General features: G+C 44.5%; 2 protein-coding genes across 3 annotated transcripts in view; both read right to left on the reverse strand.

Annotated features, from left to right (window-relative positions):
• Positions 1 to 26979, reverse strand: part of cUnh16orf89 (chromosome Un C16orf89 homolog) — a 302917-nt gene that overhangs the window by 133583 nt on the left and 142355 nt on the right. The window lies entirely within an intron of this gene.
• On the reverse strand, positions 1178 to 22525 carry s1pr2 (sphingosine-1-phosphate receptor 2). 2 transcript variants are annotated; one of them, XM_083977954.1, is made up of 2 exons: positions 22405 to 22525; positions 1178 to 4510 (listed from the first exon to the last, which is right to left on the reverse strand). In XM_083977954.1, exon 2 carries the CDS (start codon positions 4380 to 4382, stop codon positions 3267 to 3269), a length of 1116 nt encoding a protein of 371 aa, XP_083834080.1. In that variant the 5' UTR covers positions 4383 to 4510; positions 22405 to 22525; the 3' UTR covers positions 1178 to 3266. The 2 variants fall into 2 exon arrangements, with proteins under 2 accessions (XP_083834080.1, XP_083834079.1); XM_083977953.1 differs by lacking the exon at positions 22405 to 22525 and adding an exon at positions 18231 to 19804.

Consider the following 26979-nt stretch of genomic DNA (forward strand, 5'->3'; position numbering starts at 1 on the left):
TTTGCTCCAGTGAAGGATCTGAATACTTCCACCACTGATACAGATGTTGAAAATAAAAATAAAAAGATACAGAAACAGAAGTCGATGGACTTCTATATAACAAGAAGTGAAATATGAAGAAAAAACATCCTTCACAACTTGACTGTCATGTGCTTTGCCATTTCACCACAAGGTGGCGCTACGTCACTGATAATCTGACACACAGGGATCAAAGGCTTCTTCACGTTGGTAAATCTTTGGTTGTAAATCTTCTTCTCCCTGTCATATTGCTCATGTTTGCTACCAGCCTGGTCACGTTAGTCTGTCAGACATGTTGTGATTGAGGTGTGATCGGTTTTACATGTAAGGGCAGTTACAGATGTGTGTGAGAGACAGAGGATCATGTCAGAGATGATAGTCAAGTGTGTTCTTGTTTTTCTGGCCATGTGTGATAGGTCATTTTGGATTATTCATCAAGTATTACAGATTGTCCTGTTTTCTCTGGGATAAACAGGCATCAGTCTTGTCTTGTGTGCTGCTGACTTATATATTATTACTGTGTTTTGCGACTTCACCTTCAGGTTTCTCAGTCTGATGTCATATCCTGCAGGGCACTGGAAAGACTTGGCAGCCTTCCCAGCAGCGCAGCCTCCTGGGGCTGATTCAGTCAATGTTCCCACCCAGGAATCCTGGACGTCTGACAGGAAACAGGCCCAACTCTCTCAAGGCCGCTATAAGTCAGCCTCTCCCCTCACCCCGAGTCTCCCCCTCTCCTGAAAGCCTCTCCCAGGACCGTTCTTTATGCTTCTCTCAGACAAACTATCTCGCAAACAGACCAAACCCTTTTTCACCCTCTCTGCCCTCTCGCTCAGCTTCCCATCATAGCCCCCGTCTTGCTTTTTAGCCTTGAAGCTATTGAACAGCTTTAATAGATAAGCGAGCCATGATTAACGACTGAGCCGTATTTGCATGTACCATTTTGCTCTTTTTGTGATGACACTAGTGTTTTTCTGACCATGTCGGAGCATGTTTGGATTAAATGCTGCACTTTGAGAACTTCTTTCAGGCACAATACTTAGACGTCTCAGGACCTGCAGAAAAGCCACAGCTGCAATTACATTTCTTCACAGCTCATAATTAAACCCCACGACCACGAAATGGATTCTTTCAGTATTTCATTTATTTTATAAAAAGGGAATGCAATTACAAAATGTTTATGTACCTACATTAGTGTTTCAGATTGTACCGGTTTAACACAGGCAGCGTGCTACTGGACACACAAGGCTATTGCACACGAGACATTTCATACAACACAAATCATACATACTGTACAAAGATACATACATACATACATACTTACAAACATACATAGTTTTTCATATATTTATCATAAACAAAATCATAGAATCAGGCAACACAACAAAGTGATAGGTACATAGATTCAAAGACCTCTCCGTCTGAAATAAACTGGGGGGGGGGGAGCAAACGTCACTGAAGCTGCCAAAGTGCTTGTCACCATTTCTACTTGGCCGTCTAGATGTAAATGTCAATATAAAAAAAAAAAAAACACTGAGGGAGAGAAGCGATTTAAATGTGTGTCTACAGGAAGAAGGTTAGTGTAAGTCTGAACAACAGGAACCGGACAATGAGAAACAGGACTTCCTACGGCTGAAGGAAGTGGCGTGTCGTAGGATGTCGTAGGATGAGGATGAAGCGAACCTCCCTGGGAGGCGGTTTCCCCCCTCTGTGCATTTGAAACAAGGACCTCTCTTATTTTGAAAGGGAGTCGAGGGGTCTTTGGAAGACATGAGACTATGTATGTCTTGCCTTGCGTATGGCGTTATTACGGCGGGCAAATTGAAAAACCAGGATGTTCACAACATGTTTTACTTGTTCTTGGTGCCATTTAAGACTTCACAGTGAGAGTGACCTTTGACCTACCCTGTGTATATCCCACTCTCTGATCGTCAGTGACTTGGTAATTCAAAAAAATCATTATCAATATCAATAATACTGTCAACAACGGAGCGCCTGCCCCAAACACTTCATACATACATTCAGCCTGATTCCCCAAGAGGAAGGCACAAACAGAGACAGCACATCGCTGCTATGTTGCTACAACACTGTCAGGACGTTGGTCCCATTTGTCAAAAAGCTGCTGGACAGCTGTCAATGAGTAGAAAAAAAAAAAAAAAAATCATCAGTGCCAACTCACTTCAGGAAATGTGCTTTCTGATTAGGCCTTCCTCGACGGAAACTGATAAGATACAAAAGACAACAGTAAAAGCGAGAGGGGACAGATTATGAGGGTGAACGAGGGAGGGGAGGGGTGTTAGTGATGGAAGCTGGAGCTGGAATATAATCATACACATTAGTGCTTACAAATTAGTTAGAATTTCATGCAGTAAATGTAAGCAGATTATGTTAATTTGTTGTTTATCAGATGGTTTAAGCAAGGTTATATAGGGAGTATATAGCCCTGGTTTGGTTGAGGGAGTATGGCTTATTATGCTGTGGAGCTGCAGTGCAGAGTGAAGCTGATCACTGCCCTCAGGTCTGTAAGGAGGAACGAGCCGTGGATGTGTAAAAGGCCTAATGTATACATACATACATACATACATATCAGTGAAGGAGAGCGATGTGGTTCAACCTCACAAACAACAAACAGTCACTGAAGAAAATCTACAAAGTGCGACTCTGCGAGCTTTGCATTGACTCAGTTCTTGAAAGGCCCAAGACGACTCATCGTAACTAGTATGATATAATGCATGCTATTTGTTTTCCATTGTTTGGCTTTTAAAATGGTTTTTTTTACATGTTTAGAAAGAAAAAAAAACAAAATCAAGATGACAGGCGTATACATTTATACATTAAAATGGTTCGCAAACTCCATCTTAACTAATGGGAGTAGTACCCATGGAGAAAAAAAAAAGCTATTTTCACATTTCTGAAAGTTCTCACCCTTGAAATTGGTTCTCCCCTCTTTGAAACATTGTGATTTACACCCACAGCGGGGGTGAAGTGATTGAACGCTGATTGTGGACTCACACAAAATTTGATTGTAATACAAAAAACAGTCTGCGTCGTGAAAAAAAAAAGTGTCTTTCACTCTCTCTTTCTTCTCTCTGCAGACAGCTGCGTCCCAGCCTCGCCGGGGCGTCTCAGTCCAGGGTGTGTGTTGGCTTCTCTCCGTCTCATCACAACCCTCTTATACACACACACGCTTACACACACACTTATACACACATTCACGCACACACAAGCACTCTGATGTGTTTGTCACCGTATTAGACACAGGTGGTACAGTCTTGCATGATGGGTGTGGTCTGGTGTTCGAGTTTATGCGTGCAGTGCTCCATCGAGCTGGAGCTCTTTAGGAGGACCAGACAGCGGTCGGCGGGCCGCCCGCTTTGCAGCACGCCCCAGCAGCACAGCACGCGCATGAACTCCTTCCTCATGTCTTTGCTGCGCAGCATGTAGATCACGGGGTTCAGAGCCGAGTTCAGAGTGGCAAAGCCGAAAAAGATGTCCGCTTTGGAGAGGATATGGCAGAACTGAATGCCGCAGGACGAGTCTAGGAGGAGGATGATGAAGGCCGGCAGCCAGCACATGATGAAGACGCCCAGCACTATGGTGACCGTCTTCAAAAGCGCGTAGGCCGGCGAGTTGGTGGCCTCCTGGTGGCTGGAGCGTACAATCAAATAGATCCTCACGTAGAGGATGACAATGGAGAGTAGCAAGATGCTGAAAATGGTCACAACAAACACTATGTATTTCTTCGAGTAGAGCGGCAGCACCGCCGAGCACTCCGGGAGGTTGTTGATGCAGTTCCAGCCGATGATGGGGAGTCCTCCGAGCAGGATGGAGGTGACCCAGCAGGCGCCGATCAGGAGGAACATGCGGCACGTTTTGTTGGAGCCGTACACCTTCACCTTGGTGATGGCGATGTAGCGCTCTATGGCGATGGCGAACAAACTGAAGACCGAGGCCGCCAGAGCGATGAACGCCGTGCCCTCCCGGATGAACCACTGCACGGGCACCAGCTGAAAAGTCCTCGACCCCGAGAGGAAGATGTTGGCTATGTAGGCCGAGCCGGCCAGCAGGTCGGAGAACGCCAGGTTGCCGATGAAGAAGAACATGGCGGAGTGGAACTTCTTGTTGCGGAAGACGGCGACCAGGACCAGCAGGTTCTCCAGGATGATGATGGTGCACAGGACCACGATGACGATGCTGAGGGTGGGGAGGTGTTTCTTGTTCTTGATGACCTCGTTCAGCTCCTCGGGGGTCATGTTCTTGGCGTAGGCATAGTAGGAGTGGATGAGCGTGGTGTTGTAGTACTCGGAATACTTGCTCTTCATGGTGACGGGCTGGCAGAGCACTGGGGCTTTACAGCAAAGATTCATTCACACAGTGGAGTCGTGCAGAGCGTCGACTGAGATAATCATTGCCTTTCTGGACAGGAAGACGGCCCGGGCTGGGAGGGGACACCGCCTGTCCCACAGTCACGTCTCAGGACTTCTATGTGGGTCACCTGCGGACACACAAAGGAAGAGAAAAGGGCCTGGATTACTTGCTGATGAAATAAACTGTGACAAAGCAAACATACATTTTCAAACAAAAAAAAGAAAGGGCAATGCACTCGCCCAGGACGAAGTCCAACAAAGCAAAACAAAGTCTCTAGGCAACAACCTGTCTTTCGTCCAGTCCAGTCTGCGGAGCGGAAACTAAACATTTCTGAAATCCACTCGAAGACGGAGCAAAAACAGGTCAGAGCTTTAAGATACAAACCCCCGAGATCGACCGAGATTCAACAACAACAAGAGTTTAAACTTAAAGTAAATACGGACAAAAGTTACAAATGAATCGCCACAGAGCGAACACACACTGCACTCTCTGTACTGTATCGCATTCGCAACAGTTGCAGCTTGTTGCAGACTAAAACAGATGGAGGGTCATAATCCAGTAGCTCATCAGGGAGTCGTACATTATGATAAAAAATGACTCTGTGGGGGAATATTAGCATTCAAAGATCATCCCACTTTGTTTTCTCTTTCTCTCTCTCTCTGTCTCTTTCTGTCTGGGTGGATGTTGAACCTGTGCAGGCAGAGTTCATCTTCAGGTATAGAAGAATAAATGCTTTGTGAGCGCTGGCGTTCAGACAGACAAAGGGGCTGCACTCGCTCGCTTGCTCGCTCGCAGTCTGAAGGGGACATTCCACCAACCCTGTCCGAGCACTCGGCTGTCAACACACGGCATTGTTGTGGGGAGCGAACCATTCCACTCCAGTGAGCTACCTCTTGAAACTTCAGCATAGCTTGTGGATCAGCCAGACCTCTTCATCCTGACCCCGCCAAGCCCCCTCCCCGCCAAGCCCCCTCCAAACAGCCCGGAGAAGCTAATCAAATAGATACCCACGAGGAAACGGAGGCCACTTGACTGACACAGTGGTGGCATTTGAATAATTCAGTGCACTGGGGACTTTTAATTTCAAGTGTTAGAATAAGTGCTGTTAATAGCTTTAGTGCAGACAATACCGGCTTGAGGGGGGATCTTTGGAATAATTTACAATAATGAGCCAAAGCTAATAAAATGTGAACAAATGAATAGAAATAAATATTCTTTTTTAATAGAGAAAACCTGCGCCCAGAGCAACACAAACTAAACGCAGCTGAAAACAAAAGGAAAGTTGGAGGCTCTGGAAATCTAATTAGAGGTGGAGCTGGTGTCTTAAACCTGTCAAAAGTAACAGGATCCCTCTGCAGGCCAGCTCCAGAGGTAATTCAACACTGATGCTTGTCTTCACATCTAGCCAGGGATGATGGCTATGGCTGCTGCTATTGCTGCTGCTGCTGCTGCTGCTCTCAACTGGAAAGCTTTAGTGGAAACTGGGGCTGAAGCTCAGCTCAGCTCAGCTCAGCTCTGCTCTGTTCAACCTGAGGGACTGAGCGATGGAGAGGGAGCGAGACAAAGACCAGACAGAGAGCATGCATGTGGAACGGCATCTGGACACAAAGGCAGGAATCTGAGACGTCATCGATGATGAGCACATATAGACAAAACTGGTCAATGTGTTGCGTTGTTGCAACACCGCGGAGGCCGACTTTTTTTTCTTTTTAACACATGCACCATTCCCCACAACCACACCACACAAATGTGCGACTCTGTAGCAAAATCCTGCACACACACACACTTTCAGGCAACACAGGCAGCTGCTATTGGTTGCCAGCAATAACCAGCACACTGTTTCCTCAAGCAGGAACAAAGAACAATAGTCTCCTTCAACGTGAAGAGCGTTGCCCTTCAGCCTCAATAATGGGACAGCACACTTCCATTTGGCTGCTGCAACTGTATCATAGCACAAATTTATTTACAATTCAGCGCTCCCCTTCCCAGAGCCCTGCCTGCCTGCCTGGCTGCCTGTCTCCCCCCTCTCCATCCCTTTTAGCTCCATTAATAGACACAAATAGGAGGCTTGAGGCTGAGCACATGTGCCAGCTGCACCAGCGCAATCAAATTAGGTTACATTATTGCAGTCTATAATGATTTTAATAATGGAAAAAATCAGCCGACATAGACCAGTTCTGCATCTCCACCACCGCCTCCAGCCAGCTAGGAGAAAGGGGGGAAAAAAAAAAAGTTTCTGCTTTTCCTTTGTTTGATTTCCTTTATTTTTCCACCCTCTCTCTCTCTCTTTCTCTTTCTCTCTCAGCTCTGTGTGCTTTTCCTACAGGACACTTTTTCTGTCCCCATCTGTTGTGCCGACAGCTCGAGGTCCTTGTGACAACGCGTGAGTCCTTGGTGTCTGTCACCAAGGGATTTCACTGTGTGTGTGTGTGTGTGAGGGAAACCTGACGGGCTGGTTTGCCTACAGTCTCGTCACAGCCCTGCCCTGCACCTCCACCTGCTGTGTCCCATTCAGACGGGTGGTTGGTTGGTTGCTCGACAGGAGTGGGGACTTCTTCCTGTCCCATCTGCAAGCAAAGTCGTGCCCTTCGTTTGACATTTGGGACGACAAGTAAGGGCTAGATTAAACATTTCCAAGGCTAAATATATCATTTGCTGTGAGGGTTGCCTCCTTTTTGACTCTTTCATGTCCACGCTTAATTACATTGACATAGTTTTGAGTTGCTGCATGAGTTGTAATTACTTTAATCTTAAAAGTAAATGTGATCTCATGGGGAAAGAAGCCGTGAAATAATAGTTCAGTGGTTTCACAAGCCGGTGTCAAAGTGCTGTGATGTAGGTGAAGGTGTAACAACGCTGCAGAAAGACGAATAGCACAATATCCTGTGTGGATTTCACCGTGAGGCTCAGACACGGTTAGACAAGGTGACGAAAGAAACGGCTGTGGACGGACGGGGAGGGTGAAACAACAAAGCTGAACGCAGGAGACAAAAGGAGGCCAGACAGGAGACAGGATATCCCCGCAGAGAGTTGATTCTGTCCTTATCATCACTAATTTTGCACCTATCTACGTCAATTATTGAAACGATACAGAGGAGCTCTCACGGTACCTGCTCTGAGAAATGTGCCAACACAGTGTCTCACCTCCTTTCTGAAACCGCATCTATTTCAATCAACCACGGAGCTACTGTTGCAAATAGCTGCAAACACCTCTGCAGCATAGATTAATTTAGAAGTTGATTCAGGATGGACTGAAGCTTTCGTTGCTGAAAGACAACTCTCATCTCCTCTTAATCCTAACAAGACAGGGTTTCCCCCTCAAATGGCTGCACAAAAAGCCTCAGGTGTTTTTTCTTTTTTTTTTCTCCCCAGAAACACCTGATAAGCCCCAATTAGCAGACCGTCTGTTCACTAGGAAACCAAGGCAACAGGACGGTCCATTACACCACCTGCTACCTGTCACACACACACAACTTTAACCTCCTCCACCTCACTTTCTCTGTGCAAAGACACGGCTCCTGAAATCCCTGACGGAGCGTGCATGGCATGCCCACGTTTTAATGTTGCACAAACATTACAGTCTCGATAAAGAGCGGTGACTCCGGCCTCGTGCTCAGGCAGTTTACAATTTCATCTTATCTCTGTTTTCAGTCAAATGCTATTTGGTTTATCAAGAATCACCCGGCGTGCGCTCTTCTTCTAATTCTTCTCTCGTTTGCCGTTTGTGGTTTGTGAAACATCCTGTATCACATCTTCCTCCATCTGTCCTTCACACACTCTGTGGATAAGCTGCTGTAATGGCAACACACGGCACAGCATCAGATTCAACAGCTTGACCTCAGAATGAGCCCAATGACACCGCAGCAGAAAGGTCGCGGGGACTGAAATATATTAAAAAACTTAAATCATGTACAATTTTCCATTTTAAAAAAGGGGAAATTTAATGGCTTCCTGCCTCCTCTGCAAGATGCTTTCTACACTAAAGACTTAATCTCTCCAACAGTCCCGAGGAGATTCATCATGGATGGACAAAAAAAAAAAAAGCATCTGCTGCTGTGATTTGTTCTTTCCTGTTCGTCTTTTGCAGCCATTAATGGAGAAATCAGGGAAGCACCGATTCTCTGGGTGCTCTGATCAGCCAACACCTTTCTTCTCTCAGCGGCAGCCGTTTTCTAAATGGCGTGGACACGAAACGATAAGTCCGCATTTGACTTGAGAAGTACAAACATTAAAGAGAAATGAAAAGCAAATGTGATTCTTAAAGGGAACACATCATCAGTCTATATATTGAAACAGGATGTAATGTGGGCCAGGGTGCTTTTTTTATGGGTCGAGGACAGAGGGGGATTTCAGGTGACATAAACAAAACAAAAAAAATCATCAAAAAAAAAAAAAAAAGGTGTGATTGCGTTGGCGTGAAGGTGCAGCAGTCGTAAGCTGAAGCTCCTGGGAGGAAAATTCCTTATGCAAAGTGCGGCGGTGTACTGTAAAAGTTTCCCCAAGTCAAGTGTTGACATGTCAGACTCAACAGGAGAAAACACACAGCTATTACCACCACAAAGTTTCACCACTGCCACCACAGGAGCTGCTACCACAGGCCGGAAATTACTAAAGAGAAAAGACGCCACAGTGCCTCCCGTCTACCGTTTTCTCTATACTCTGTCTCAAAACTCATCATCACATACTGTAATGGTCTGGGTTCGGTAGAAAAAAATGCACTGGCATGTACAGTGTGAGAGCTGAGCCACGGCACAGAGAGACATTTCTCTTTTCCTCTTCTTTCTTTTGCATCGAGCAGCAGCTTCATGCAACAAGGCCGCTGAGTAACGGCTGGAAACACAGGGACGGACTGTGTCTGCTGGCAGGTGGCCGCAGTGTCCCCATGCTGCACTATCCATCACTGAGCCCCCGAGGCTACGTGTGTGTGTGTGTGAGTGTGACTGTGTGCAACTGTGTGTGTGTGTGAGATCTTTTCACATTAGCACAGCAACACTATTGATTAACCCAGCTCTCAGTTTCCAGGAAAAAAAAAGCGTTTGTGTTTCCAGTATCAGTGCAACTGGGATGATTGGGAGGATTGGTGGTGCTGCTGCTGGTCCTTCAGACGACCTTGGCCTGTTTGCTCTCTTTATACTCTTTACGTTGCTGCCTCTCTTCTATACTAGTGAGAATAAAACCATAAACACGTTTCCCACGCTCGCAGCAGTTGCTCTAATCTCTGTACAGCTGATCTCAAGACAGGGAGCTGAACACAGGAAAAAAAAACCTGTCTGAGGTTAAACTCAGCACCGCAGCTTCACATGGGTAACAGAAAATGTGTTCACTTGAAGCCGTCAGGAGTCAGGACTGAAACTACTACTAAACTTTCACAAGAATAAACGCCACTAAATGTTTTCTGAATGTTTTAGGCCTGAGCGTGCAGCCGATTTAGTTATTTTTTCTTATCTCCACTGACTGGATATGTGCAGATGTTTTACTGGAAATCAAAGCTGAGAGTCACAAAGGCTGATACGTGCTTTTAAACACACGCTGTGGCCTTGTGCTCCGCTGGGGTGGGAGGGAGGGAGACAAAACGCGGGGGTTGAGGCCAACACGTGGGCCAGAGCTGTCACCTCAGCGGCTCCTCGAAAAGTCAAGATGAAAAATAAAGAGGTTTTTCAGAAGGAAGTGCAAACGCGACCGACCCGAGAGAGAGAGACGAGAGAGAGAAACGAGAGAGGCGAGAGCCCGTTTCAGAAAACAAACTGAGAGATATGAAACAAGGGGGGCTTGCCTTGCAGTATCTCACTCTGTGATGTCTCATTTTGAGGGACAACAAATTACAAAGCAGTAAAAGTAAAAAGAAATAAGTTGGCAACACAATACGCGTAGTGTGCCAAGCCACTATGTCGTACATATGATGGGTACAATTCACATCCTTTTTTTGTTTTGCATTTGCATTTGCATCTAAAAATACAGAAGTATTTATTGAACCGTAGTAGTGGTGTCATGATAACCTTCACTGTGGCATTAGATGAGAGTGAACCAACAACGCAGTTTCCTCTTTTTTTTAATGGTTCAACTGTTCCTTCTTGTCTGTTAATTTTAGCTCCAGGAGAAAACCGTCCTGCTTCTCTTTTGTCCGTTATTATGCTAACACGCTTATGCTTCATTAAAACCTAGATATAAGCTGCTAGATATTAGGGAAGTGGGTGGTTGGTGGGTGGTTGGAGGGGGGTGGGGGGAAGGCTGTCCTGTCCTCAATACTCTACAGACTCTTGCCATTTAATTAGGGATTACCCTTTCGCTCGTCAAACACTCTGACAGTTTGGGTGCAGCCTCATCATGTGAGGGGTTCAGTCTGTCAACACAGTTCAGTCAGGGACAAAAACTGAATGTTTCTTTTCTTTCTTTTTTGCTTTTTTTACAGCTTGTTTCATGGAGCCTCGTGTTGTTTTCTGTTCCTCTCCACACAGTGAGTTCATCATCGCTGCAGCATTGCAAGAGGTTTTATTTATGGCAACTGTTCATGTGCTGTTCACGTGCTCTCGGGGGCTCTTCAAGGTTTTTTTTTGCTAGCGAGACAAAAGAGAGCGGCGTAAAGAAGGGCATCGCACAGCCTCAGGAGCCATAACCCAATGACCGGCAGACATCTCCCCCTCTCTCCCCCTCTTTTTTTTTTTCCTCCCCCACCTCCCTGTCTGCCCCACTGTGAGGGGGTGGGGGGTGTGAAGGAGAGGGGGATCTCCGAGGGTGGCGCCTGAGAGGCAATTACTGTAATACCTTCACCCTCGTATCGTGCCTGTCAACTTTACTCACTGGCTGCAGAATTATTCATGTTTTAATATCTCTCCGTTTTGCATATTCCCCTTTCATGCTGGTTCCTGATTCGCAGGCAGAGCCACATCGTCTTCACTCCAACAAACCCCCCACCCCCTCACCGTCCCGTCTCCCTCCTCCCCTCGTATATTTTAAACTTCACCACAGAGATCAAAAGACGAGGCCACAAAGAGGTGATTAAATGCACATCAAGCAGGATTTATTTAGCGCACATCTGGAGCAGACATGTTCTTATAGCCCCCCCATTAAAAACTTCATTACGGCACACACACTGTGCAATCAGTTCTCACTCTAAAGAAACTGTGCAACACTTTCTTATCTGGCTGTGATCTCGTTGTGTGACTCCTCTGGTCAGTGAGAGTGGAAAACACAAAAAAAGTAAAAGGTGTGAGAAGTTTCGAAATAGCATATTATCGACCTTTTGATTCACTATTGAAGGTAGGCCTACGTGCGTGTGTTTCTGCAAAGACGCCGGATGTGCTCGTGATGATGTGCAAAGCTTCCTAAGATTTGCTCGACATGAAAAACATAACGTTCAACTATGAGCCTGATGTGGTGAACCACATATAAAAAATGTTCAGCCGTGTATTTTCTCAGATTTGCATGTAGCCTACGTATAAAGGTGAACAAGTGTTAACCACATGACGCCATTGTCAGGCAGACGTACAGACACGGTTACAGAAGTTATAGGTGAGTTCTGGCAGGTGTAAGCATCAGAAGAAAGCTTTAGGAAGGTCTGAAGTGCTGAGGTCGATGCGCTTGATTCAGGTTTCAGCCACTTCTCACACCTTTTCCCATGTTCCTGTCTTTACAATGAGGTCTCCCCCTAATGAATGGCTTTGAACCCTCTTTTTAGATTCCCTTTGTCCCAGATCCCTGCTCCTATTCTCCTCTATTGCCAGACCTTGAACTCCACCCCTTCTCATGTTCTGTTGCCTCGTTGGGAAACGGCGTGGGTTGCCGTGAGAGAGTTTTAATACTGATTGTTTGTTGTGTGTGTGTGTGTGTATGTGTGGCGTGCCAGCAGCTATACGAGACATGACAACATATATCCATTGTGTTACGTGGGTGTTGTTGTGTAGGTGATGTTGTGGCGATTTCCTGCGCGACCAACGTTACCCGCAGAAACAGCAAGACAAAGCAAAAGGTTGAAGGTGCTGGCGACAAAGCAGAGAGCGCTGTTGCATGAAGAGGAGGAGGAGGTGGGGAGGGGGAGAAAAACGATACCATCTACATCTACACAGGCCGACACACAGGGGCACAAAGCCGCCATGATTGCCCACTGATAAAGATGACGAATTGATGGAGGCCCACCATCTCTCCTCGTGGTCCGGCGAAGGAAAACAACTCCAGCAGAGTCAGACTCACTCTGGCAAACACAGGTCCATTAAACACAGCTCTGTTTTTTCGTGAGGTCGGGGGGAGAAAAACACGGTTGCCTGGAGAGAGAACATTGTTGTGTCCACACTGGCCGCACTTCGGTTTTAACACAATTTAAGAAATTCTTGGGTTGATTTAAGCAAATTTATTACTTAGAAAACTCTCGTAATGTCAACATCAATCTTCCTCTCTGACATGAGGGCGTCATATCTCCAACTGAATATATTTTTATATATATATATATACGTATTTCACAGTTACAACCTGCACTTAAAGCCGAATGAATGTGTGCCTGCACTGGAAAGAGACTCGAGGGTATTTAAAGTTACACAGTTTTTGGACGGATACTGTGTCTGTTTTATTTCCTGGCAACATTACACTGGTACATTTTTTTTAAAAGAAAGAAAGAAAGAAAAGGCCCTGTAGTAAATAACTGGGCTCAACCAAACCTTATACAAGGTTTTGGGTGAATTGGAAAGTCTGCACAAAAAACCAAAACAGGTCAGAAAGTGAGCGTTGCCGTGAGCCGAGACAACAGCTACTTGACTTTGACCTCTGAAAATGGACGTGCTGGAACAGTTGTCATATTAGTTTAAAGTAAACAGCATCCACTTCCACTCAATCAGTCTGTTGCGATGGAGCAGTCTGGCCTCCATCATGACCCGGCTTGTGTTTGGCTGGAGGTTAATTCCATCGTGTCTTTAAGCCTGGAAGAGGCTGAAGCTGAGGCCTTTGCAGAATAAACAATCTTAATGACTCTTTCCAACTCAACTAGGCCACAGATTTTTAAAAGATATTAAGAGAAAATGTGAAAAAGCTTTAGGAGAAAGAGGAGAAAGAGGAGGAGAGGCCGAGTTTCAGCTCCAAAAAACTCAAATCAATGTCTTCAACAGGCTCTCGCTTTGGCTGCATGGGGGCAACGAGAAATCCAAGAAAACTGTCTCCAGCTTATACTTCTGGATCTGGGGAGGTGGGGTGTTGAAGTAATCCTGTTGAGTTTTCCAGCTGCACAAACAAAGCTGACTGGATAACAAAGGCTTCCAAGAGGGAAGGAGAAACAGGAGAAACAGGAGAAAGAGCTGGAGGAGGAGGAGGTGGTAGTATAGTGGTGGTCGTGGTTCTCTCCAGCTCCAACAAAACCACCGCTGCTGCACCTTCATGTGCTTCACCTGCTCCGAGATCGGCTCCAGGAGCAAGTTGCTGGAAATGACCCGAAATCAGGAAACCACGACATGACCACACTGATTAAGACGACCGCAGGAACAGACAGTATGAGCCTGTTCCCCCCGACCGGTTCATAAATCACACGGTGTGCAACAACCTAGAGGAAAGGTCGCGGTGGAGCAGCAGCAGAGAGTTGCTGCAGATCTTTTCTCCTGCAGCCGCTGCAGAAACCAGAAACCCCCCCAACCCTGTATTCATTCAACCTGCCTGTCTTTGTCTGTGAGGGGACGTGTAGCCTATAATGTTCAAAAAAAGTTGCACAATGAAGAAAAGAAAAGCTCAGAAGAACAACCGTTTTCTGCATTACTTCCAAGTGAGAGCGTTGTGCATGCAGCCAGCGAGGGGGCTGTCACCTCATCCCCGCACCAGAGAGCGTCAGGAAATCCTGGCATGCTGCTACAAGCATTAGCGCCTGGTCATGGGGGGTCTTATAGTTTGTCATTCAAGGGGAACAGGAATGTAACAGGAGACTTAAAGGGCTAATGGATTCTTTCATTGGGTAAAACATCTTCTTAAAATAGTCACGCTGACTTTTTTTTTTTTCCACTTCTCTCCACCAAATATCAGCTTGTGTAAATGTTTATACAACAATCAGAGCGGCTCTGACAGCATCTTCTCGGTACTCGGGGAGGTTGTTTTGAAAAGCAGAGACAGATAGGGTGACTAAGTAGTGTGTGTGTGTGTGTGTGTGTGCATGTGCATGTGTGTGTCTCTCTACCTGCCTCGGCCTCCAGTGACATCCTCTTTTCAAACGTGTTTACAAAACGTGGAAGAGAAAGAGGGAAAAAAGGCAGCAAGAGCTATAGAGGAGAGGATCGACGCCATATTAATGTCTCTGATCCGAGGCACTCCCAGCTCTTGGCTGTGAATCAGAAAGCTCCATGCTGTCAGCTGTGTGTTGTGACTTGCGCGAGTCGGGCAGCTTGCGAACAGAAGGCGTTTATTTTGCTCCAGCTGCCACACCCAAGGAAAGTGTTTTTCATGCTAAAGGGCGGGAGTAGGCCTATACCAGCTCGAACTCCGGGCCTGTCGAACCCCAGATGGCCGTCCGCAGAACACTATTAATATCCCGGAGGAGAAAAAAGCCAAAAAGAAAGAAAAGTAAGAAGAAGTAATGAGACTTTCTGCTGCTGACTGACTCCTGACTGGGTTTGGGGTTATTATTAAACAGGTAGCAAGGGGCAGCAGGGCGCCTGCAGCAGAGCAGAGCAGAGCCGCTCCTCTGATCTCTCTCTCTGTTGTTGTGTGAAGCTGAATAAAGTGGTGAGTATACACAACAAAAGAGGAGCGGAGTCTCCCAAAGGAAAAGGTTCTCTCGCTGCTTCCTATTAGCGTAACGCTCCCAGGCCTCGACTGAAACCCGAGCATCCTTCAGAGATCGACACCACCCACCCACCCATCTCCGCCTTCCCTCAACCCCCTAGTGACCTGCTGCTCCATTAGAATGAAAAAAAAAGAAAAATCCCCTGCTCCAATCCTGTTCCCACTGCTAAATTACCATTAATTTATTTATCCATACGTCTATTTATTTATCCAACTCATCATTTCTCACGCCATCCTTGCTCGTCCCCATTGAGAAAGGGTCTGGTTACTGTGTGTAGTGAGCAGGGTCAGCAACAACACACACATCCTCAGCTCATGATGTCATGGGCTGCTGCTGCTGCTGCTGCTGCTGGGCCGAGGCCGACTCCCTCAGCTCTGACAATAAAAGACTTTAAAGCTCTTATACATAAATATATATACACAGCTCTGGAAAAAATAAAGAGACCACTCCAAAATGTTCTTAATAAATCAGCTTCTCTACATGTAGCCTATGGCAGCCATCGATTCCACCACCAGTGTCTATTGAACCCCAACACTCACTCACCTGAACCAAATCATATTTAATGAAGAAACTAGAAAGATTATAAATAAATGAAAAGAAAACACTGCTGCGATTAAAAATTGGGATTATTCCACCAATGTTGATTTCTAAACTCTTCCTCAGTTTAAAAAGTAGTGTTGTGTTGTTTTAAAATGAATATTACAACTTCTTTGCATTATACAAGGTCGGAAAACACCAGATTTCTTTTGTTATTTCGACCTGTTGCCATTTTCTACAAATAAAAGCTCTAAATGACAATATTTTTTTTTTCCAATTTGGGAGAAATTTTGTCAGTAGGTTATAGCATGAAACAAAAGTGTTCATTTTACATATTTACATATTTTCACTAGCTATGAATAGTAAAACCAGAGGAACTGATCATTTTGAAGTGGTTTTTTTCAGAGCTGTATATAGATATACATATAAACTGGTGACACTAACAGCATCTCATCATCTGTGAACGTCTGTGAGATGATTTGTCCCGTGCAAATCAACACCCTGAGGTTTCGAAGACGTGTGAATGTGTGAACGCTTGTGTGTGTGTGTGAGTGTGAAGCGGCCTGGCAGTGGTCAGGCCTGGTAGAGAGGCTGTGGTGGTGGTGGGTGTTGTTCTGGTGCAATGAGCCGTGTGCCAACACAGACGGCCCCAGCAGGTTGTATCATGCCTCCGATCCAGCCCTGTCCAAGGCATGCTGGGAGACGCACCTGAGTGATATGTGTGAGTGAGTGACCGTCAACGCCCCAAACAAACCGAGCCACTGTAGCATCAATGAAGCTGCTGACAGGGCCGTCGACACTCCACAGTCCTTGTCTAACACCGCTGACCGTGCTTCCTCTTCCACCTCCACGACTGATGTTATCACAGCGAGATGTTTGCTCTGCTTCAGTTCAACAACTTAGCAGCAAGCTGCGTCGTGCATTTGACCAGTTTTGGTTTTCACGCCTTTAAAACCTCCACTGGGGCTTGAGATAATGTCACCACACGAGGCTTTTTTTGCAGCGTCCCCTTCTTTCTTTCACAACAAGCGTGGTGTCGCTGCTGCTGCTGCTGCTTCTGAGAAGAGAACTGCACGAGACCAACCACAGGAGAGGTGGTGGGTGATGGATTGGGGGCTTTTTTTTTATCTCAGCAATAAACATTAGTTCCTGCGCCTTATCACCTTATCTCACTGTGATTTGAGGATTCTCCCACAACAGGATGCTTCAGGACCAGACTGCTGACACTTAGGTGGTGCATCTCCCTCTCTCTCTCTGCCTCTCTCTGCAGGGTTCAGCCACTCTGACACAATCAATGTGCTGCTCAGATAGCGAGGCCTTAAGAGCGCTGATAAGGAAATGTTAACAAGTAGAGGCTTTCACAGAGATGGCACAGTCTAGATACATGGCTGCAAATTCCTCTCCATTACATCCATCTGCAGCTGAAACTCCCTAATGCATGTAGCCTATGTGTGGGCAGTGTGACAGTGTATTCACATGTATGTCATTGTCTTTCACTCATTTTAAATCTGACAACAATGCACTGCTGTGCTCTCCTCTGCTCAAGTCTGTGTCTGTGCCTTCCTACAGGGGAGCACATGAGATTAACTCCGGTACATTGGGGGATAATGGGGGCTTTTGTCTTATTAATACATCCTTTCAATACAATGGCTTCTTTAGAGTGACGGATGAACAAGCCTCAACAACATCGTAGGGGTCAGAGCGCGAAGAGGGAAGAGAGGGAGGAGGGGGTGGATGCATGGACTAGAGGAGAGGAGGGGAGAGGAGGGGGGCACAGCGCAGCACCGCACAGCACAGCAGGCTGCGCAACGGCTTTCAACAACCTGCGTGAGTGTGACTGTGCGTGTGTGCGTGTGTGTGTGTAAAGGTCGCGTCTGGTTACACACGCAACTCACCTCAGGCCCCAGCAACAACAACAACAGCAACATAAGGAACATCATCATCATCATCATCATAATCAGCAACATCAGCAACAAGCGTGTGATTCATTCCGCTGCTGTGTGATCGACAGCCGAGGGAGGCGGTGGTGTGTTAATATTTAACACCGCACACTGTTATTCATTAAAAAACACACACACATAGGCTAGGCTACACACACACACACACACATATGCACGCAGGGTGGTGTTGAACAAACGCAGCTGTCACATGGAGCAGCTTTTCTCTCCCTCTCTTCTCTCCTGCAGCGGTGCGTCCCCTAAACGCGGCGTAAAGCTGCTGTCAAACTGTGTCAATGACTCAAGAAAACACGACATTTCGATACAGTTTTTTAGTTTAGTGCGTCAGTGTAAAGTTTCAGAAAGTTTCCTAACATCCCTGGCGTGGCGTGTGGTTGATGTCACCAAAAAGAAGAAGAGGAGGAGGGGGGAATAACCATAAACTGGCAGTTTGTTTCACCAGTAAAGACTTTTTTCTTTTCTTTTCTGTTTGTTTGTTTGTTAAAGCGAAGTTAAACCAACTCCCATTTACAGTTAAACCTGAACGCAGCAGATCAGATCCTTTTGTTCGGCTGCTGCTGCAGCCATCAGGCGCTGTCACAGTGAAAACCCAGACAGATACTCACCCCATGAGAGATGTAGAAGTGGTGGTGGTAGTAGTAGTTGTAGTAGTAGTGGTACTAGTGGTAGCGGTGGTGGTGATAGTTGTAGACATCAGCAAAGAAGAGGACGCTGCTCCGACAAACAACACCTATTTGTCTCCAAATGTCCTCTCACGTGTAGATAGTCACAAAACGCTGGTGTTCAAAAAAAGTTCAGAGCTCTCCTTGCTCCTGTTTCTGCTCCTGTTTCTGTTCCTGCTGCTGCGGAGTCGAGAAGCGGCGATGACAATTTTAAAAGTTTGGTTCAGGGCTTGGCTGCAGCGGCGGCGGCGGCGGCGGCGTGTCTTGTCTAGTCAGTGGTAAATCCATACCCGGTGTGTGAGCCACCGCGGAAACCGTCCAGAGATCAGCGAGAGCGCAGCGTCTTATCCAAATGTATATTTATATATATACAGTGTATGTATAGGCTATAGTTTATAGGAGGAGGAGGAATGAATGGGAGCAGATGCCTCACTTTCTCCTTTGTCGCTCTAATCCACCAGTCAGTCAGTCAGTCAGAGAGTCCGTCTGCTGCTCTCTGTGGGAGCACAATACTCGTAGTGGCACAATACGCACATGCGCACGCACGAGAGAAACACACCAACACACACACACACACACACACAGAGCGGTGAGCGAGACGCGGGCGGTATGAAAACGTCACACAAGTCGCGTGGACTCAGTATACCGGTGATGCGGATTTGTGGACCAGCAATTAATATGGAAAAATGGTTGTTAAGCCTATTTCTGGAGACGTTTTCTTTCCCCCTCCACTCTGCAGCAGTTAGCGCTTCCCAAATGAAGTCCAGATGTTTCAACCTCCTCCTCACTTCCTCTTTTTTTTTCTCTCTCTCTCTCTCCCAGCATGAACCAGAGTCCACGCTCCTCCACTCATCCTGGCTCTGTTTCCCACTGGGACCTACAGTAGTAGTGGTGGTGAGTTAACAAACGCATACAGCTCTATTTACAACACAATAGGACTCATATGTCTGGTCTTATAATATAAATAAACACTCATTCTCTTTTATTTTTTTCAATATATCACATTTTATGTTCTATTTTCTGTTTCTAATTAGTCATTTTTCATGTGCAGGCCTATAACCCCCCTCCCTTTCCGCCCCAGGTGTGGACACAGGTGTGATTGAGATGAGGTGAAGGTGAAGGTAAGTCACGAGAGAGAGAGGGAGAGGTGGATGTTAGTCACTATAGGCAAACAGAAAAGGAGGGCAGGTGCTGCAGCTTCAGTGAAAGAGCCTCTGTCCAACCCCAGAGGAGGTAATAATCATCTCTCCACTAGTCATTACACTGAAAGCCAAAGTCATCCCGAGAGGCTATGATGTCATGTGTCTGTGATAAGTAGAAGACGAAGAAGCTGTCTTGTGTTGTACTGTTAGTTATCTCCCAGAACATGTGGAGCCTGAGCCTCCTCCCTTTTTTTAGCTTCTGTTGCAGAAATGTGGGATTGAATAAGAGATTTCTACAGCCTGCATGGCATGCACGAGATGACGAAATGACACAAATGTTAAAAAGAAAAATGAATAAATAAAGGATTTTTTATTACGTTATTCAGACTGCCTTTTTGCTTCCTTTTTTTACACATCTTTTTTTGGTCTTGATTTGCACTTGATTTTGTCTCAGAAAAATGAAAGACTTTATAGTTGGGAGAAATGAAAGCTGTGGTTGCGTGCAGGGATCCAGAGATCAGACTTTTCTTTTCCAGTGAAGCCAAAAAAAAAGAGGAAGTCCCTCAAAAACCCAGACATGAAAGCTTGATATGAGTATGAACTGAGATTATGACATCAGGGGCATTTAGTCTACAACACACACGGTTGGGGCATCTCACGAAAGGTGAATCAAATCAGTCCTGTGTTTGTCTGTCTGGTCTGTAACAAACAGTTACAGCAGCTTTGACTCACAAGAGGAGAAGGAGGAGGAGGAGGAGGAGGATAAGGAGGAGGAGAAGTGGGGGGGGTTGAGATTGTGCAACTCTCTCTCTCACTCGCACCGCACTCATCCCAGCCGAGCCGCCTCCGCACAGACTGTGTGTGCAGACTGTAGAGAGAGAAGGGAGAGAGAGATTACTCACTGAAAAAAAAAGAAGAACAAGTTGTGAAAAAGAGAAAAATCTTCAACTTTGCAATGCTTTCTGTTGCTGCTGCTGGAGTTTTTTTTTTCTCTTCGAAACTTTTCACTTTTCACTTTTCTGTGAAGTGCTGGCAGGTTGCGTGTGTGGCAGCCCGACGGCCTTTATGGACTCACACTCCTCACTGTCAGCAGGTTTATGATGGGATACTTCTCAGGGGGTGCTGCCCCATTGAAGCTGCCCCCCCCCCAACCCCTACCCCTCTCTCTCTCTCTCTCTCTGCTGTGTCTCTCCTCTCTTGCTGAGCTTTTAGGGGAGGGGTCAAGGGCCCTGACCTCACTTCCTGTTGGGGCTCCTCACAAGCATTCCTTTGTCTGTGAGAATGTGCACGGGCTCCGGGGACTCTGGCACATCTGGCAGCTGTTATTAGCAACCTCCTGCGCAACAACCACCCCCCCACCCTCACCCTTTCTCTCTTTTTTCCCCCCTGTCCTTGCACATCATCATGTGCTGGTGGATGTGCATGCATGCAGACCAAAAAAAAACGCACCTCAGAATAGAATAAACTCTCTGGGCTGGCATCTGTTCACAAGTCACCGCTGAGCCGCCACAAACATGAACACACAGGATGTTGCATTTCAGAAACGTTCTCTCTTTATAGCAACAAGAAGCAATGACACAGCAGTGATGCTTGCTGTAGCTATACATTATTGGAGGGATGCTTGTCGTACTAACTTCCACTGCATGCTTTTTTACAAAACGGAACTGAACTAAAATAACTGAACTGAACTAAATGAAACCGAACTGAACTAAAATAACTGAACTAAACTGAACTAAACTAAACTGAACTGAACTTAACTAAAATAACTAAACTGAACTGAACTGAACTAAAATAACTAAACTAAACTGAACTAAACTAAACTAAACTGAACTGAACTGAACTAAACTAAACTAAACTGAGCTGAACTAAACTAAAATAACTCAACTAAACTAAACTAAACTAAACTAAAATAACTAAACTGAACTGAACTGAACTAAACTAAAATAACTAAACTGAACTGAACTGAACTAAACTAAAATAACTAAACTGAACTGCACTGAACTAAACTAAACTAAACTAAACTAAACTAAACTGAACTGAACTGAACTGAACTAAAATAACTAAACTAAACTGAACTAAACTAAACTGAACTGAACTAAACTAAACTAAACTGAACTAAAATAACTAAACTAAACTAAAACAACTAAACTGAACTGAACTAAACTAAACTAAACTAAACTGAACTGAACTGAACTTATAACTGAACTAAACTAAACTAAACTGAACTGAACTAAAACAAATGAACTGAACTAAACTACACTACACTACACTACACTACACTAAACTAAACTAAACTAAACTAAACTAAACTAAACTAAACTAAACCAAACTAAACCAAACCAAACCAAACCCAACTAAAGAATCTCCGGAAACCAGGAGTCTCCCATGCAACAGATGGTCTCGGCATCACAGTGGGATCAAATGAGGGGATTGACGACACTGACAGCACAAATCCACAGAAGAAGAAGAACACTAAGTCCTCCAAGATGCTTCCAACAACCTTCCTGCCAAGTACCTTGAAAAGCAACTAGGAAGAACTGATGCTATTTACTGTAATATAAAGGCAGATGTTGGTTTTATGAGAATGTAATGCCCTGCATGAAGATAATTCATGACTAAAAACTGTTTATGACATTATTATTTTTTGAAAGCATGCACACTTTACTTTTCAGGCCTAAACCTTTCACACACTACTGCACAAAGCCACGGCAGCGAGACGCTATAGCTTCGCTTAATATATTGAAACCAGGCAGAAACAACTTCAACCAGACTTTAACTACAGCTCACCAGCATTTTGCAAGTTATGCAACACATCCAACCACTCATTTTAACTGTTAAAACACCGATAAGCTGTTAAACTGACGCACTGGCAGCAGCCTACAGTCGGGCTGCGGTCACCTGACCTAGTCTTGAACTTACACAGAAGTGGGGCAGCCAAGTCAGATTTCAAGACCAAAAGCGGCAACAGAAAGTACCTCAGGTGAAGCGTTTGACAGACCCACAACTGTGATCATTCATGCATCGATGCTTGTCTCTGAAGATCTCTTATCACCGATCTCAAGATGCCAAAAAAGGCAAAGCGGCCTTAGAAGAGCGGCTAAATATTCTACGCTCCTACTTTTAGACACAGGATTACACTGGGGAAGTCATTAACAGTAAACTCTAACTGTTCTCAGGCTCTGTTCTGTGTGTGTGCTGTGAGATGCGGGGACTTCCCATCCCCTTGTTTATCCACATTTCTACGTATATAGTGTAGGCCCACAAAGCTGAACCACAGGCTCAGCTGTCAAGAAGCAGCTGTAATGTAGTATGAAACAAGGGCCATGCACGACGCGTCTCGCAGCTCCTCTCCTCTCTCGCTTTGATGCAACTCTCAGTCTCTCACATCAGAGACTTCGTTCGTCTCACAACTCTTAATGCATCTCTCAAAACATTAAATCGCCTGTGCAAAAGCCTAAAAAAAAACAATCAAAACCTCGTTGGCGTGTCGAGACTCGCCAAGTCAGTGAATCACTTTAACATCGTCACGAGTGAATTAAACCTTTCCACCACAGCTTCAGGACTCAGACACCACCTGTTGTGATTATAATCTGACTGATCTGCGGAAAAGAGAACTACAGAAAAGTAAAGTGTGTCATATGTTTGACGCACTGTGAGGAAAAATCCCCATTGCATGATAAAGGCATCTATCTACTTTTATGAATACTAACTGTATTCTGTTTGCAACTGTACTGTCACTTTAAAACACTGTAAACATAGATGTCAGACCATGGAAGACAGATGAGCCTCTGTTTGTCATTTGATACAAATATATGATTGATTTATATGTTTTCTTTACTGTGTGATATCTACAGTAGGCTACAGTGTTTTTGCAGATACTATGTGGTAATTGCAACTTTAGCTACCACTATTTGCGTGTAGAGATGAGATAAAATGAGAAATAGTTCAGAAGATGCTTGAAAGCGAAATGATAATCATAAAAAAGATAAACAAAAGTACGCACTACGCTGTAAAAATTAGAAGATGACATCAGTTATAGAAGAGTAAGTTCACATTTAATAGAATTTGCATGTATGATACACTGCTCACAAAAACTGTAATGTAACATAACCTTTATAGATGAACTTAATTTGACCTTCTCTGAACTTTTGAATGCACATGTCCGTCTGTTCAATGTTTCAGTTCTTATAACACAAACACGTGGTTCTTTAACAAGGCGAATAACCACGTAGAGACTGGAACAGTCACAGAAAGGCTGAGAAGTGGACGTGAGCGACAAGTGATAATGTATTGCTGTGGTATACCCACCGCTGTTGTCAGCTTTTGTTTCACCACATTGTTTGAGATGAAGAAATTACTGTTCCACACTTCTCCTCAAGGCCCTACTTTCAATTCTTAAATCACTGAAGCATGATCTTTTTACATTTTCCATTAGTGGATTATCCCTAGCTTTCTGTGAGTAGTGTATAGTGCTGCAACTAACGATGATTTTCATTAACGGTTAACCTGTCGATTATGTAAATGATGAATCGATGAGAAAATGTTGAAAAGTGTCAATCAGTGTTTCCCAAACCACAAAATTACATCCTCAAATATCTTATCTTGTCCACAAACCAAAGAGATTCTCAGTTTATTGTCATAAAGGAACAAAGAAACCAGAAATATTCACATTTAAGAAGCTGAAATCAGAGAATTTGGACTTTTTTTCCATTAAAAAAAATACTCAAACTGATTATTTGATTATCAAAATAGTTGACGATTAATTTAATAATAGGTTTTTGTTCAATTAATATGTATATGTATATTTGGTAAATGTCACTCGGACGTACATATGGCTGGAAGTCCCCATTGTATGATATTGCTATTTTAAACATTTTGTGTCATCCAGACTAGTATGCAATAGCCTACATTGTGATCTATTTCCTTTCTTCAACTGCAGCTGCAAACTACAGTATGTCCCAATTGTCCCATGTGTCAACATCTGTTTTATCTCATGCGATAATGTTCTCAGTCAGTTCATCTCACTGAAATGATTTTTAATCTTGCAGAATCGGACTGTGGAGCGGACAGACCGACCAACACAGTCAAAGAAAAGTACCATTTAGTATTTAGCATTTATCCTGTGCACTGATTCAAAATTGACACACAAATTATTGCAGCTTCTGATGTGTTGATCTTTCCCCCACTCTCTATATGTGTATGTACTGTATATGGGTTGCTGACCTTTTACACATATGAGGAGGAAAGTTTAAAGTGTCTTGTTTACCATCTGTTTTTCAAATGTTGTGAAAATTAAGTTTGAAAGCTGTGAAATCTGATTAGAAATCGATGAGACGTGTCGATCTGCGCGTGGGAATGTCGAGCTGTTCTTAGAACCGCGGTAAAGCAATAAAGAGGATGTTTCAGATGCGTTTACTTCATAAGTGTGAAGTGTGACTTTCATGTCGCCGTTGGTGTATCGCTTACTGCATGTCGTTATTTAGGATTATGAAGTGTTATGTTTTTGGAAAATTCATCAAGATATCAAACTGTTTTCAATTATTCCAAACAGAGAAAATACATATAAAGTGCGTTTTAAAGGAGGATCTCTCATGACTTCTTCCACTAAGTAAAAACTGCTGCGCTGTGAAAAAACACTTCTCCTTTCACATTGATGTTCTGATAATTTATAACACTTTGATGTATATTTTTAGCCCTCGTGTTCACACAAAGAGCTTTTCTGCAAATGACATCCTCTTCACGCGCTCACACTGGCGCCTTGTAGCCCCACGTACTGAAAGCTGTATGAAAAAATAAGCACGTCCACCGATTATTATAAGCAGAACCTGTGGTGGTGAGAAATGTTTGACCTCTGCAGCTTTGTTACAGCCGTTAAAAACTGTAATCTGGGGCTCAGTGCGTGGAGTTAATTGATAGCTACAGATAGTGTTTGTGTCGGTGGAGATTTGAGATGCCTTTCTCGACACTGAACAGCAAGAAATGCTGCTGCTGCTGCTGCTGCTGCCTGGAGACAGCCTGTCTTATCTCTCTCTGCACTCAAAACAGTGGGCTTAAGTGCTGCCTGTGCCACATGTCTCTGCTGTTCACAGGTTTAGGAAGAAATCCGTACCGTCCTGCATTCACTCCCCCGAGACCTGCAGTGTTATCTTACTGCGGCTTATCTGGAGACCATCTTTGAGCCTTTTCTTTTTTACTTTTTTTTTCTTTAAACACAAAAGAACTCAAATTCTTTTTTTTACATTTGATCCGTTCATTGTGCAGGAATAAAGTCTGAATCACTGTCTGTTTCCAGGTCACAGACACACACAGAGACAAAGGAGAAATAAGGCCACTAATGTAATATGATTTGGGATTTAAGCTCGTTCACCATGTGGCATGTTGCAGCCTGCAAAATAACATATTTATATACGTTGGTATGCAAATGTTTAAGCACCCCCTATAGTCAAAATTTCTTGTAATGTGAAAAGTTAAGCAAGTGGAAGATGAAACAATCTCCAGAAGGCAAAAAGTTAAGCATGAAACACTCTTTCGCAATAGTTTAATCAATAAAGTGAAAAGGAGTAACAAAACAAACACTCTGCAAAAGAATTGGAAACCCAGAGGACTATAGCGCTCAGATCATTTTTACCAGTCAGATTAACTATTAGCCTAGCTATTTACACGCTGTGATAGTGTAGTGATAATGCTGTGATATATATACTGTATATTATATAAAGGGAATGTGTCATCTGTAACTTTTTGCTTTTTTCATTTAATCTTACACTTGCTTAAAGGGATAGTTCAACATTTTGGCAAATTGGCCCATTGCCATAATCCCTATAGTTTTAGGAGTAGGTTCGTTATCTTTAATTGTCGGTGCAAGCTGTTTTTAGAACGGCGGAGCAGAGCCGCGAGCTGCTTAGAGCTATGCTACGGAGGCTAATGGGATTTCTTGGTTTCCCTCATCAAACTCATCAAATACACAATCCAACAACTCCAAAACGCTCTGGTGAACAAGTTGTGACCTGCACATTCACCACGCTATGAGATAATAACTGAACGTTACCAGACAGAGTTGTTTTAGAGGCAAATGCAGAGACCGCTTGCTGAAAAACTGCCCCAGACATTAGTGGTTTTACATGAATTTGCCTCGAAAACAACTCTGCCTCGTAATGTTCCATTATTATCTAGTTGTTGGATTGTGTATTTGATGAGTTTGATGAGAGAAACCAAAAAATCCCATTAGCCTCCGTAGCGTAGCTCTGAGCAGCTCGCGGCTCTGCTCCGCTGTTCTAAAAATAGCTTGCACCGACAATTAAAGGTAACAAACCTACTCCTAAGACTATAGGGATTATGGCAAAGGGCCAATTTGCCAAAATGTTGAACTATCTCTTTAACTGTTCACATTAACAGACATTTTGACCTTTGCATGATGCCACTGTATATTTCCCTGAGCGTGTGTCTTTCACAGTATTTCCTGGCTCCGCCCCTCCGCTGACTCGTCTCTCACAGGAGGATAGGGTTACCTTATTTTTACAGTCAGGGCCTGAAACGACTGTTCCCATGGTCCA

The sequence above is a fragment of the Trachurus trachurus genome, assembly GCF_905171665.1.
Source record: "Trachurus trachurus genome assembly, chromosome: 8".
NCBI classification, from domain to species: Eukaryota; Metazoa; Chordata; class Actinopteri; order Carangiformes; family Carangidae; genus Trachurus; species Trachurus trachurus.

What these genes read in the sequence shown, in the direction of transcription:
- s1pr2 (XM_083977954.1), bottom strand. Translation starts at nt 4,382, where the DNA reads ATGAATCTTTGCTGTAAAGCCCCAGTGCTCTGCCAGCCCGTCACCATG.